Source organism: Caloenas nicobarica, chromosome 6 (assembly GCF_036013445.1).
Source record: "Caloenas nicobarica isolate bCalNic1 chromosome 6, bCalNic1.hap1, whole genome shotgun sequence".
Classification (NCBI taxonomy): domain Eukaryota; kingdom Metazoa; phylum Chordata; class Aves; order Columbiformes; family Columbidae; genus Caloenas; species Caloenas nicobarica.
In genome coordinates, this window is record NC_088250.1 from 14,086,207 (window position 1) to 14,101,045 (window position 14,839).

Below are 14,839 nucleotides of genomic sequence, written 5' to 3' on the forward strand. Positions count from 1 at the left end.
TCTGTGCACAAAAAACCCCACGTGAGGATCACAGCCATTTAGACTCCAAATGTATGTTTTTAATCTATAGGATGCAGGAAAATCATGGAGGAATTATATCCCCAAGTACTAGAAAATATTATATTTCAGCTACCTAAATATTAGAATTCTATATACCCGAGTATTAGAAACATCTGCGTTGCAGCAAGAAGTCCTATTACCAGGCAAAAGTCAAGAACAGAAGATAAAAAGAAATTGTGCACGCGGATGAGCAACCCAAGCCCATGAAACTCTGTCATATTTTCCCTGACGATAACAGCTCTGAATCAGGCCGGGAAACAGCCATGTATTCATATTATACTAAATAAACGGCTCGGCATTTCTTCATGCCAAGTAGCTCCTTTTGGTTCTTCGCAAAAGCTTGAAAACACTGCCCCTCTGCCACCACACCCAGTTCATCGCTATTCCCCCAAAACAGCCATTCTAACCCTACGATTTTTTACTGAAGAAACACCAGAGAATCCAGTCAGGCCAACCAGAGTGACTAGCTCATCTCCACGTTGCAGGCAGTGATTCAAATCTCCTGGCAACTCCTTCCACCAAGGAAGACCCTCATGCAACACCAGACTGGGTTGTTTTATTTTTTTAAATAATAGGAACAGTAAGAAGAATGGAACGGAATGAATGGAATGTTCATAACATAAATTAATATTAAAAACAACAACAATAATAATGAGCAGGAGAAGGATTTAAATTATCAATTTAAAAAAACCCAAACAGTCTGGTGTTGCATGTGTTGTTTGCACGGTGGAAGGAGAACTGGGAGATTTGATTAACCACACGTGAATATATTATAAGTATGTTAAGTATTATAACAACTATTATACATAATTATTGATACATTAATATGATATAAGAATAACTATACCAAATATTTAATACAGAATTATTATATCTTGTCATACCACGTCAATATGAAGATATTGTTGTAATAATTGTTAGATTGATTATAATATTAATTTATAATTGGGGGGTTGTCTTATCAGTTTAACCCCTTCAGATTCAGCCTTTAACGCCCATCTACACCCACAAACTCTCCCAGACCATCACCCCTCCTTCTCCCCCCATCTTTTTCCCAACTTCTCCGACAACCGCTGGGATTTTTTTTTTTTTCCCCATCCCATCCCCAGCCTCATTCCGCGGTATCTCCTGCCACCTACTGATGCTTGCGAGGAGAGACCAATTCTGCATTTTGTTAAGCGGGGGGTGAGAATACACCCTTTAGTTTTAAAAAGAAAGGGAGGGGGATGTGGGATGGGGAGGAGGCACCGAGAGCCCGGCCCCGGTCCCGGCCCGCCCCGGGCGGCTTCCAGCCGCCCGGGGCGGGCCGGGACCGGGGCCGGGCTCAGCACAAAACCTCCCCCGGGGGAGGAGGAAAGCTCAGCTTAAAACCTCCCCCAGGGAGGGGGAAGGCTCAGCCCTTAAGAGCAGCCCCAGCATCCGCCGTCCCCATCCCGGCGCAGCCATGGGGGAGGCGGCGGGAGGCAGCGCGGTCCCTCCGCTCCCACCGTCGGAGGCGGTCGGGGGGCAAGTGAACGCCTTGACCGTTTTGGCTTTACTGGAGAAACTGGTCTCGATGTTGGAAGCGGTGGAAGGGCAGCAGAGACAGATGGAGCAAAGGCAACGGGGTTTAGAAGGGGCGGTGCGGGGTATTCAGGGGGATTTGGGGAAACTGTGCAGAAGTCACGGGGCGACGGGGGAAGCGGTGGAGAAGCTGCTGGAGAAGTCGCGGAAGGTTTGCGCTCACACCCGCGCCGTGCGGGAGCGGCTGGAGAGGCAGTGCGACCAGGTGCGACGCCTGGAGCAGCATCACGCCCAGCTGCTCCGGCGGGATCGCTTCAAGGTGCTCATCTTCCAGGTGAGAGGCCCCAACACCACCCTTGCACCCCACATCCCCGCTACCCAGGCTCCCACACCCACCGAGCTTACCCCCAAACTTGTGGGAAGAACCCACTTCAAACTCCTAGCAAACTTGGGGAAAGAGGTACTTTTAATTCTTAGCAAAGAGCTTTTTACTAACTTTTAGCAAACTTGGGGAAAGAGCTTTTTACCAACTCCTAGCAAACTGGGAAAAGAGGTGTCTTTTTGGCAACTTAGCAAACTTTGGAGAAGAACTTTCTTCAAAAGTTTTTCTTTAAATCTTATCAAACTTGGGGAAAGAGCAGTCTTTTGCTAACTCTTGGCAAACTTGGGGGAAGAGCCCTCTCTTAGCAAATTTAGGAGGAGCGCCCACTTTTCCTCTGGGCAAAACAGGCTTTTTCCCCAAGTTTGCTTACTCCTAGCAAACCTGGGGAAAGAGCTGTCGTCTTTTTTGTTTTTGTTTGTTTGTTGGGTTTTGTTTGGTTTTTGTTTTGTTTTTTGTTGTTGTTTGTTTGTTTGCTAAGTCCAAGCTGAAATGGGGAATGAGCTGGGTTTTTACCAGCTTTCAGCAAACTGAGAGGAAAGAGCCCTCTTTTACTCTTGGCAAACTTGGAGAAAGAGCTGTCTTTTACTCCTAGCAAACCTGAGAAAAGAGACCTCATTTTGCTAACTCATAGAAACTTGGGAAAGAGCCACCTTCTAATTCTCGGCAAACCTGGGAAGAGAACAACCTTTGATCCTCAGCAAACCTGGGAGAAGAGCCACCTTTTGCTAACCCTTAGCACATGTGAGGAAAGAGTTGGTTTGCTGTTTTGTTTGGTTTTAAGCAAACTTGAAGAAAGGGCCCTTTTTTAAGCAAACTCAGGAAACTTGAGGAAAGAACCTGTATTTCTAACTCTTAGCAGTGCCCCTAAAAATCACCCTGGCACCACCCTCAGAAGCAGGAGAGGGGCGGCGATGCTGCTCCGTGTTGCACTAACCCTCATGTCCTGCTTTGATCCTCAGGCTGTTCTGGCCCATTCAAAGGATAAGCTAAAAATTCAGCTCAAAGCTCAAGCTAAAAACTCATCTTCCTGGGAGTCTGCCCAGTGATAGCAGCAGTTTGCATATTTTCCCCTTTTTAAGCAATGGTCTGGACAGAACACAGAGTGAGTTTTAACTAAACACAGGATGTGACTTTTTTGTCTTTAAAAAAAAAAAAAGAGTTAAAAATAAGACAGACCTCCACAATGCACTGAGGGAAGAAAGGAGAGGGAACAGGTTGGGCACATCACCAGCTCCTGAGGGTAAACTATTCTGCTGGGTGTTACAGCTGTTAGGCACTAACTCTGCACCTTGGGTTGCTGGGGTTTTTTTCTATTTAAACAAACCCAAAACAACAGATCAGTACTTGATTTTAGAAGCTGGCAGGCCTGCTTAGTGCACAGATGCTTCCCCCAGAAAGGAAGCCCCCACCTTCCTGCTTATTGTTCTCCCAAAATTACTGTCCAAGCCAGAAGAGGAGGAGCTGCAGTGTGTACCGAGCTTGGTGGTTTCCACCCCAGAAAGAGCGTGGAAATTAGTCCAGGGACTGGGTAAATTAAAAGACACATGTTCTCTGCACTTCTAATTTGAGATCTGTTACTGTAAGTCCAAGTATTGCTAATGACTGGCTCCAGGTTCAGACCTAGACCTTGAACACCTCCTGTGGGGAGGCTGCACTAGCTTGGCTTGGGGGCAAACAATTGTGTGGCATCTCTGCTACCTGCAAGTGTGAGAATTAAGGCCTTACTGTTGCGAATATAGCGTTTTCTTCCTAAGAACCCAAATTTTAGCATTTCAAAATGACGTAATGTAGAGGAAAGACACTGGACAGTTAATGTTACATTTGCTAGGTATCCCCATTACTGCTGCCTAGTGGCAGTGATTTGAAGGCATTGGGTCAAAGTAACAGTAAAACCCACCAAGAAGGGTGCTTTATCTTTCATAAAGCAGCATCCCAACAGCAGAGGGTCGTCTCTGCTTGTTTCCCAACACTAAGCAGTATTGCAAAGCAAAGGCCTATTTAAACCTCTCAGCCTTTCCTTAATACCGGGTCCTGAAGTGCACAAACACCAAGCAAATGACACAGAACAAGTGCTAAAGAAAGTCCACTGCCTGTCACCGAGCTGGTACCTTTGGGCAGCAGGTCTGTTCTTCGTTGCTTTTACGAGGATTTAATCGATCATATTCCCATCTCTCACTGGAAGATATGTTGCCACGGTGGGAGGGTTGGAGATGAACTTAAGCAATCCCAAGCTGATGCAGATCAGGAACGCAAGCCTCAGGAAAGAAAATGCTGCAGTTAAATTCAGTAAAAACATTCTGCTATCGACTGGGGCATTTCTCCTGGCACTGGCCATTACTAAAAGGCAGCAGGGCTGTCTGGAAAACCAGGGTGGGTGAAACATCCCCACAGGGTCTCTTGACAAGCTGGAGGTGGGACAACCCGTGAGGCCACCGCCTTGCTGGGGTATTTGTACATGAGGGAATGCAAGAGGCTGGCTGCATTTCTGTCCGGCCCCGAGCTGGAATCCATGGAAAAAACAATTGCAGGAAGGAGAAGTTGCAGCAATGAAGTCATATTGATGCCAGATTTCTGTAAAAACAGAAAGGAAATCTGGATATATGAGACTTCAGTTGGGGGATTCTTCTTTTCCACTGGAAAAAAAAAAATCCCAAACTTCACACAGCATGTTTCTCATTAGGACTAGCTTTTCCAGCTTAGGACGACAGCTCGGTATGAAAATAAAAAAACACATTTGTGAATCAGTTCTGCATTCACCATGTACCTCAAAGTCCCTGATAGCTGGTGGGAGCACAGAGCTCCAGCTCTGCATTTTATGAAATTGTGTTGCTACTTGCCAGTACCAGATTTCCCTCAGTGTACACGCTGAGAATAAACTGCGTTTACAAAAGTTCAACTATTTACATATTTTCCATTAAAATGCTCTTCGTTTTCTCTCCGTAGACTGTCTGCATTGTTCCTAGTTTGCATATATTTCTTTAATTGGCAACATATTTTAATGGAGCTCCATTCTAAGCATTTAAGGCTGCAAAAGTTATTACAAATGCCACAAGTGACACAGCAATTTAGCAAAACACTGAAGTGACTGTTTTAAAAATCCTCGTTAAGCTTTGGCATTGTTCCCCTCTATTTTTTTTTTTTTGCCACATGACCAGCTTTTTGGTTCTGGTTTTGTGTGGGGTTTGTTTGCTATTTTAGCTGCAGAAACAAAACGCAAGATAAAAAAAGGCTCATGTTTCATTTTTCAATTAAATGTCATGTTTACTAGTGAATAGGACAGATACGTCAAAATTACAGCTTGGGGTCAAGCACATTGATATTCAAGCCCCTTTCAGATGCTGCTCTTCATCCTGAAATGAAACAAGAGGAGGGCACAGGAAATTACCCATTTGGTTGTATTCATTGTAATAATCTTTAGAAAAAGCAACTTCAAACTCAAAAATGAACAAGTGAGGGAAAACAGAAGAATTACAAACCGATAATGTTATTATCTAACTACTCAATTTCCCACTGGAGCCTTTCAGGGAGACTACTCTTGTATTGATTAGTGTCAATAAATGTCTCCTGTGGCTCTAAAACACCCCAGCCTGCCCAGGACCTGCAAATGGGTGGTGATTCTCTCCTCATCCCTGGTCCCAGCCTGCTTTCTGTCGTCCTTCCTCCTCGTGGTGACATCCTGGTCTGAAGAGCATAAGGAGGTGGAGCTAGAGCTGTTTTTAGAAGGATTTGTCATCTTTTGACCTGTTTTGTGTAGCAAAACAAGTTTTAGACTAGTAATCATTTAGGCATATAACAGCATCTACAAAGTGCAGAGGAGCCTGGACTGCCATAAGGATGGGAAAATGCCATCTCCCCTTTGAGAAGGCGGTGGCCTCTGACCACAAATCCAACAAAAATCCAAACCAAGGCACACTGATTTCCCTTATGGGGCATCAGAGATTCAGCACTCCTGAGAAAACCATCTACCTGTTAACTCAGGCCGTTCAGTTTTGTAGTATGCCATTATGGATCATATCTTCCTTTCTAGTAAAAAATAGGGTTGAGATTATGACCTACAGAAAGTTCCCAAGAATGGCTGATCAAAGCCACAGGGAAGGTACTGATTTTAACTTTGCAAGTATTACTAGTGTTAGTGAGAGTTGTTTTACACAGAGAACTTGCACAAGTCTGTTTGGCTCCTACATGGAAAAATAAAATTGAGAGGAGCTGGCTACCTACAGTCAGGCTCATCTGAGAAAATGCAGGTGCTCTTTCTGAACTCGGATGCGGAAAATAAAAAGATGTATTGCTTTCTCAGAATTTTGGATGAATTCAAGATGAAAAGATCAGAGTTCTGCTTTTTTTTTTTTTCTCCTGGGAAATAGTTATGCACTTTGTAATAGTTGGAATTTTTCAGTGTATTGTTCTAGTCCTCCTAAACCAAGTGCTAAACTGCTTGAAAATTGTGTCAAAACAAAATATAGGTGGTGCATAAATATGTGAGACCAAAAAGTTACCAACAGCCTACTTACAACATGTTATCAGGAACTGTAGTCGAAACAGAAGCGCCTGTTCCACCACAGAGCTGCCTACCACACCACCTTTGTATTTCTAAAGCATTTTACTTAATTTATTTCCATTTGCATTTTAATAGCTCCTGTGACCCTAAGGCCTTGTAGAAACGTGAGATAGAAAACATGTCATTCCCATTTTACAAGCAGAGTAACAGACGCCCAGAGGCTGATGTTTTCCAGGGCCATGCAGGAGGCTTAGACAGAGAGGTGTTTTCTTGAATGCCAGCACTGTCTGATAGCCAAAGACCACCTAGGACCTGCTTTTAATTGAATTATTAGCTCATTATTATGCAGTATATTTTTGTTTGCCTTTTTTTCTTTATAAATATGGATAAGTATGACAGCCTCCCTTCTACTCAGTCACAAATTTGATAAAAATGGAAATAAAATCTATGTCCATGTTCTTCTAGAGACTGCACACGGTAGTTCAGTTTAATGGAAATACTGTAGACACCAAGTTAAACTGAGCTTGAGATGAGCCACACCGGCCCATCTATGGCTCAGACTGCACCGTAATCTCTCTCATACAACACCACTTTCCTAGACTGAATACTTTAAAAGTTACAACCGGCCTTTGCTCATGAAAATCAGAGTTTTCTATGCCATTCAGGCACTTAGACCTGAATGCAGTTACCTAGGTTTGGAAAAGAATGCACAAGACACATAAATTGTGCTTTATACTGAGTTCTCATGCTCTGGGGAATAATTTAACACTGCACCCACTCACGTAACCCACATTTCATTAACTGCAGTGGAGAGAAAATATAAATATTTGTACCGCAGTTACAGCTGTTTTCACTTAAAGCTGGTGCGGGTTTTCTTTGTTTTGTTATCTTGGTCACCGTTGCCGATAGCTGCAACAACATTATAGGTGTCAGGAGAAGAACGTTGGATTTATGAGATGTTCCACTGCAGCAAAAGAGCTGGAAAGCTTTGGCTGTGCCAGTCTATCTGACTGAGGCTCAGGATGCTGGAAGGTGTGGGGAAACCGTAGAAGCAAAGTACATACAAACTGCCAAACAGCCATCAATTCGTTAAAAATTTTCATTTTTATATCCCCGAGAGATAGTCATCACACTTGAATCACAATATATATGATTATATACTGTGCATATGCGGTATAAAATGATTCTGCCTGTCCACGTGCATATTCTTGTGTCCCAGAAGCTCTACAGGGTATTCAGAAGTGGGGGGGGTGTTTGGTTTTTTCGTTTGGTTTTGGTTTTTTCTTTTTGTTTGTTTGTAGTTTTGTTTTTAACCACAGTGTACTGCAGTATATTCATAAAGACATCCTTACACAGCCTTGACAGCAAATTTAACTCAAGACACTATTCTCTCCAGTGATCACAACTGTGTGCTCAGTCCTGAAATAATGAGCACAAACTTCCAAGTACAAGTGGCCTTTTTCCCCATTTAACTGTGCACTGGGCCCACTGGGGACAGATCTGAGACTATTACATCCAATTCACTCAGCATGTACTGCTTTTCCTTTCTCAAGATAAATATAGGGGGCTGGTGGGAATTAAAAAAGAAAAAATCCTTTCAATCCGTAGCACTTGGTGATGTTGCATGCGCTCTGAAGGTGATAAAAAAAAAAAAAGTAATAAATAGGGAACATGCAGATCTAAGGCATAATGATTCTGAAAAGGGAGCGTGTGAGGAACCTTGTTGGCTTTGCAAGGGCAGATGCCTGCAAAACCCACGGCAGAACAGAGCGCTCATTGTGCTGCCTCTGCTCTGTGCTCTCTGAGGTCCTTCCTTACCACTTGCAGCTTCTGCCCTCTTTCAGCTGTTTTGTTTCCAGATACTTCTTTCTTTCCACACCCTGTTTTGGGTTTTGTCCCCCCCCCCCCCAAAAAAAAAAAAAAAAAAAAAAAGAGCATGAGCTATTTCCCATCTATTTACAGCACCAGTGTTGTCTATGTGGTGTAATGTCTGTTTATTTTTATATGCCAAACTTTTTTAAAAATTATTTTTCAAGGAGTTGCCCTGGCCACATTTTTAATATTTACCAATTTACCAACCAAATTTACCCCCCCTTTTTTGTTTTGGTGCTGTAAATAGATGGGAAATAGCCCATACTCTAAACATCACAGACTGCACAGCTTCTCAGTACCAACAATCCAGTTTTAACAGCAACATCCATTTCTCTGAAATACAGTGGGAGCACTAGCTACATTTGCCGTCTAAGGTACCCTGTTTCCCCAAAAATAAGCCCTAGCATGATTTTTCAGGATTTTCAAGGATGCTCGAAATAAGCCCTAGTTACGGTTCATTAAAAAAGTCAATTTAAATAGTGTCCAGGCAGCTATACATGTAGAAAAGTAAGCATCTTTTGGAGCAAAAATTGTGTTAGACCCTGTCTTTTTTTACGAGGAAAAAGAGTAACTCTCAGATGCACCCAATATCTTTGCAGAGATATTCCAAATTTTTGGCTAGAGAAACCAGAAGCTCTGGGAGTTATGTGCCTTCTGAAGGTCTAGGCAGGAGTCTGTAGCAGGACCTCCTCAGCCACCATTCCATCCCTTCTCCCCAGGGATCGGTGTACAACTTCTACAGCTAATCTCTTCAGTAAGAGTATCTAATTTAAATGACAAAGAATGGGATCTCCATTCTTTATACATTCCAAGTGTCTCTGAAAGAGAAATCTTACAGCTGACAGCTCATTAGTCTTAAACTGTACCAGATAATGGTTCAGTGGGCCTTGAGTGGCTTGTTACTGGTTAAATATACTGAAACAACACGAAGTGTTCAGAATCCTTCATCTCATCATGGAGAAAAAAAAAAAAAGTACCTGTTCAGGGTTGTGATTTGTTTATTACATTTGTGTCTTGTGAACTATGAAACTCAAATATTGTCAATTCTTCCAGGAGGAAAATGAGATCCCTGCCAGTGTTTTTGCAAAAGAGCCTGTTCCCAGCATTACAGAAGGAAAAGAGGAGCCTGTGGATGAGAACAAGACACTGGAAGAAACCTTGCACACAGTGGAGTTGGGTTCGGATGATGAAATGTTTCACGAGGGAGATGATCTGGATGACAGTGCAGAGGAGAAAACAGAAGAATCAAGAGCTGAGAAACTGAAGAGAACCAGCCTCAAGAAGGTCGACAGCCTCAAGAAGGCATTTTCCCGCCAAAACATCGAGAAGAAGATGAACAAGATCAGCACAAAGATTGTCTCACCTGAACGGAGAGAAAAGATCAAGAAATCGCTTACCGTACATCATCAGAAATCCTCCTCTTCAAAGAGCTCACCTTTCAAAGTATCTCCCCTCACGTTCAACCTGAAGAAAACCCGTGAAGGAGAAAGCCCTGCTGAAGCCGAGGAGACAGCAACAGAAACCACAAGCAAGGACCAAGCTGAGAATGAAGATGAAATGTCATTCGGCGACACACACTCAGACGTGACACCTACCGCCTCGCTTACCGAGGAGGGCAAAGCCACAGCCGACTCCCTGGAGAAGGAAGCCCGAATGGAAGGGAACACCATGGTGAACAACAACATCGAGCTGTCCATCGTGGAAGATGATGAAGAGTACGGGGTGCCTCTAGAAGTTCCCAGCCAGAAACTGTACGATGAGAGAAACACCCCGGTCAGCAGGGAAACAGAACAATCTGACGAAGAAACGACCCAAGCGGCTGTCCTGCAGATAGACCAAACGGTGTAACCAGCCTGAGCCCACCTTCGCCTTCCCGATACACACGGTTCTACTTTGGCGAGTAACTGGTTTCTGCTACACAGGCAGTAGCGGCGATTACATTTCTTCCATCCTTTTCTCTGCAGCGGTAATTTATTGCATCGTGTTGGAACACGGAGTGAAGAAGGTCCATGCCACAGGCTGCAACATGCTTCGGTTTAGGCGGATTCACTGGTGTTTATTAACTTAGAGATGCTGTCAGCTGGTATAAGAGACTAGGAGGAAAAGAGTACGTCTAGTAGAAGCAAGCTGGTCAACTGGCTTTCTTATAGTTATGTCAGAGGAATGCATGGAGAGTAGTCAAAAACCAAACATTTATGTGTTCTTCTCTGTCAGTATTTCACAGCACTGTGAGTAGTTTTTACGTCAATGTAGAAATACCAAGGAGAACATTTGATTTTGGTTTCCATGCTGCACTCCGTGAACACTAACAGCCTCAGTAATGTGCATACACATAGTTTGTTTGGGGCTTTGCTCCATGATGCTGCAACCCCAGAAGAGCCGAGTGCTTTAAGGGCAAAGCTGAAAAGCTGGTTCCATTAATTTCAGTGGGGGAAAAGATTTTTGCCAGAAGCCTCTTGCTATTCACTTAGAAGAAATGACTGTGTTTGGGTGGAAATGAAAAGATGTTTTACCAGAGTTATAGAAATACATTAGTGACAAGGATGAATGTGTGATCAGCTACTGTACTTTTAAGGGATCAGAAACTGGGGGAAAAAAAAAAGGAATTTGACAGAAACATGGAGATAGTCTGAAGAAAGTAAGAGACACTATGAAATGTAAAAAAAGCAAAAATAGTCTATACTCTCAGCTTAAAGAATATATACTCAGAAAACACTAATTCTTAGTCTTTATAGCATATACCATCAAACTCGCACCTGCACAACTTTGTATCTCAGATTATTTTGAAAATAGCATAATTTATCTTTTTACAAATTATTTCATATATAGAGCTATATCTACACAGATGAGTTAGATAGTTACAGGGATGTAATGGCACTTTTTCCGAAAAAGGTGAAATACTCTTTAGGCACATCTAAAGGGAACAATGTGTTATGGATTGAACTTCATGGCAGGGATGAGTTTACGTAAGGATGAGTCTGCAAAGCCACAGGATTTGATTCTCTGCTAGTAACTTTGATCAATGCCACCTACCTGCTCTCAAAATTACAAGTCTGTAATTTTTCAAAATTCACTGCAAGTGAGAGGTTATAGGGTAGTTTGTCCACTGTGAATGTTTATTCCTGTCACATAACAAAGGTAAGGGGGAGGTGAGGAAAGGGAAGCACAATACCCACAACAGTTGCCTTACATCCTTGTTTGTTTATGCAGTGGGTTTATTTTTATTATATATACATATATATATGTAAAATTCTACTGATACTTAACATTGCACTAAAAGGTTGCTTCCTTCAACTTGTATTTAGAATCACAAACTACAGGGGAAATAAAAATTACAGCAAAACCGCCATTATGAAATGATTAACAGATATTACTCCACAAGGAGAATACCTGTAAGCAGTAAATCACACTGGAAGTTAGTCAATAAGAACTTAGTGTAGGCAAGTACTATTAAGAGTTAAACTCTTAAGTGTATGGTATCATATAGGAGATACTGATTGTTAGAAAAAAAATCATGGCATAACCTGTGCAGCTATATTTTTATTTTGTATTAACTACAATGGATTTCAACCATTTTTACTTGTAACTAACTCCAAATATGGCAAATAAAAGCATAACATAAAACACAGTCATGTCAGCCTTTGGGAGAAGCGGTCCAAGAAGTTGGCAAAGATGAAACTTAAAGGCCAAGCATTTATTATAATACGTCAGTTCATATCCTTGCTGTACCTATACTGTTCTCTTTCTCATCCTCTGCTGTTATTTAGCAACGCAAATGCAAGCGCTCAGACTTTGCTTTCCAGGCACTCATCAGATCTCTAGCATGTCTGAATGTTGTCAGGCATTTCCCAAAACCTGCCAGCTCCGTCTGCATTCTTTATTGGACTGCAGCATCCTTCTAATACTTCAGATAGTCCTGAAAGCATATTTATATTGAAGTGTATATTCTGGTTATGCACACAGATAAATTCCTGTCTTCTAGAGTGCCACTTAGTCTTTAGGAGGCTTAATTTTACTGACAGAACGAAGAACGCGCGTTTAACCTTTGTGTAACAGCTGTCAAGTCCCCACAGCCACCAAGCACTAACCAGGAGCCCCAGCATCATGTTTGCATTTCGCTTTCAGATGTGCCAGGTTTGTTTGTCCTGCTAAGCTTTAATTCAAACAATACCCCTTGGCCATGCTTTATCCAGTTTTAGAGATGCTGAAACGAATCCCCAGTGCAGTGTTTTAAGAGCATGACAACACTATCCAGTAAAACCGCTGGAAAGGAAGATACTGAGCATCTGTGAGAATTAATTCAAATACCCACTTCAGGATACGCTACACGCACAGCCAGCCATTGCAGGGCTAGAATTAGACATTTTCCTTGTCACAATCACACACTTACAAGGACAAGCGGGCCTGTAATCCTAACAAACATAAGAAAACATGCTTTGCAAGAGCAAAAAATGTTTATGCAACTTGCCAGTGTCGGCTTTGGTGCTATCTTATAAACCAGAGAAACAAGCTCAGGATCCCAGGATGTTCCCCAAGCTATTTCTTTCCCTCTCCCTTCACTCTCGAGTCCTGACTAAGAACATTATCCTGCAAAACTCAGTGTTTCAGGGAGGAGACAGACCACAGCACCAGCGACACCGGATCCTTTCAAGCATCTGAAGTACGTGCCTGGATCTCGTCAGGCTGGCAGACGTCAAGCGTACGCTCGGGTATTCCATGCTCGTGCTGACAGGTTTGTCTACGTAATTACTTGTTTTAAAAAAAAAAACCTGCTTGTTTACCCTTCTTGACGCAATACCACAGGTACAGCACCTGCCTGGGAGCTCCACTCCTACCACTATTTCTGGGAAGACCTGAGCTGTTGGATGCTGCGTGGATTCAGAGTTTGACCTCTGCCGAGAGGGGCAGGAGCTTTGCACAAAGAAAGAGGGTGTGATAAAGCCCTTAGGGTATAAATATTTAAACTAGCAGCACTCAGCGGCTGCTGATACTTCCATTTTGAGTGCCAGAAAACACCAGCTGACATTTCTGTCCTCTGTTAGGGGAAAAGGCAGAGAGCATCCCGGTGACCCCCACGTGCTAATCCCTGAGCCGGCTCCTTTGTGAAAAGGCACAGATAGGGGCTTTCTGGACCACTGCACTGTCAAATAAGAGAGTGTAGTGAAAGCCTGATATGGGCCTGACTTCAGCATGTTTGATGATTAAAGAGACACAAGAAAGGGAAAAGAAGAAAAGGCTCAGAAGGTGAAATATACCTGTGTGCCCTTTACGCTGATGCAATGAAAACCAATTGTAGTTACAGGCTGTAACACTAAACAGTTACGTGACTGATGACTGATTGTAACACTTAAAAAAAAAGAGATGAACTCAGATGAATTAGTGAAGTAACAGCAATTTGTTAGAGGGAAAGCTGACCACCAAGGGACCAGTCTGACCCTGAAAGTCAGTGAAAAGGCTTAAAGGACTCCCTGAGCCATACAAAGTTTTTGTGCCACACGTACAACTCCTGTGACCATCAGCAAGAGCTGTGCACAGAGATGCAGGACGTGAGATCTCTCTGTCTCACTAAGCCAATCTGCTTAGCTCATCAACAGAATTAAAGTTTTACTCCCATCAGCACAGCAGATGCTATAGCCTGCTTTGCAGGGTGCATTGTGAGCAAAATTTCAAGCTTAATTCTGACTGCAAGGTCTTTGCTGTCAGTAACTGCATAAAATGGAGCAAGTGTAGCTTCAACTCCTGAAAACAAAGCCAAGTACGCAGGTAGAGAAATTTTAGTGGGACCCTCTAAGACACACATGCTCACTCTGGGTGTCAAGAGGAAGGTGTCATGTAGTTTTCCTGCATGCAAAGACAGAGATTCACCACCCAGCAAAGCAAACACACAGTTGTTTGGCCCCAGTCCTGGTTCGGGTTTTGCCCAGGCAACTAAACAACGGGCATGGAACAACTGCCAAAGCAGCCCGAAGGGTGCTGACTCAGCACCTAAGTATCCACCACTCTCTGACTCACAGCCTCGCTTTCCCAAATAAATGGAAAAAGGCCGACAGCCACTTTCCACCACTCTAAACCGCCCTGTTGCCAGGGTTTTGTTTCAGGATCTGCATCTGAACCAGCACCGACCCCAGGCTGAGTCTAATTGCACGCAGAAAGAAATTGTAATCAGCACACTTGCAGCTGTGGGTGGTGGCTGAGCTTTCCTGCCCTCGTTTTGATCAAAATCCCTTTTTTCCCCTTCCTCTCCCTCTGCCAAGTCGTTTGCAGGAGTCTGAAGTGCACACCAAGTCAAATAAGGAACTCTCTCTAACTCCATGTTAAGAACTGATAATCAATGTCATCTTTAATTTTTCTTACATGGTTATCCCCTTTAATGGAGTGTGCTGCAGTAACAGAATAAATCTGCTTTGGGTTAAGCCAGAGAGTGTTATTTATTTTTCTTTCAGATCAGAGATTAATATTGCTGTATGACCATCGGCACTAACCTCCTTTTCCATAGCAACACTAAAGACAACATAAACTATGAG

At 43.0% G+C, this 14,839-nt stretch overlaps 1 protein-coding gene across 1 annotated transcript; it reads left to right on the forward strand.

Moving 5' to 3' along the window:
• Window positions 1-1,413: 1,413 nt before the first annotated feature.
• On the forward strand, window positions 1,414-11,941 carry CAVIN2 (caveolae associated protein 2). Its single transcript, XM_065638011.1, has 2 exons — window positions 1,414-1,897; window positions 9,369-11,941. Exons 1-2 carry the CDS (start codon window positions 1,505-1,507, stop codon window positions 10,161-10,163), a joined length of 1,188 nt encoding a protein of 395 aa, XP_065494083.1. The 5' UTR covers window positions 1,414-1,504; the 3' UTR covers window positions 10,164-11,941.
• Window positions 11,942-14,839: the final 2,898 nt, after the last annotated feature.

What these genes read in the sequence shown, in the direction of transcription:
- CAVIN2 (XM_065638011.1), top strand. Translation starts at nt 1,505, where the DNA reads ATGGGGGAGGCGGCGGGAGGCAGCGCGGTCCCTCCGCTCCCACCGTCG. An exon ending in TCAAGGTGCTCATCTTCCAG is followed by an intron (nt 1,898 to 9,368) that starts GTGAGAGGCCCC and finishes CAATTCTTCCAG; the next exon opens with GAGGAAAATGAGATCCCTGC.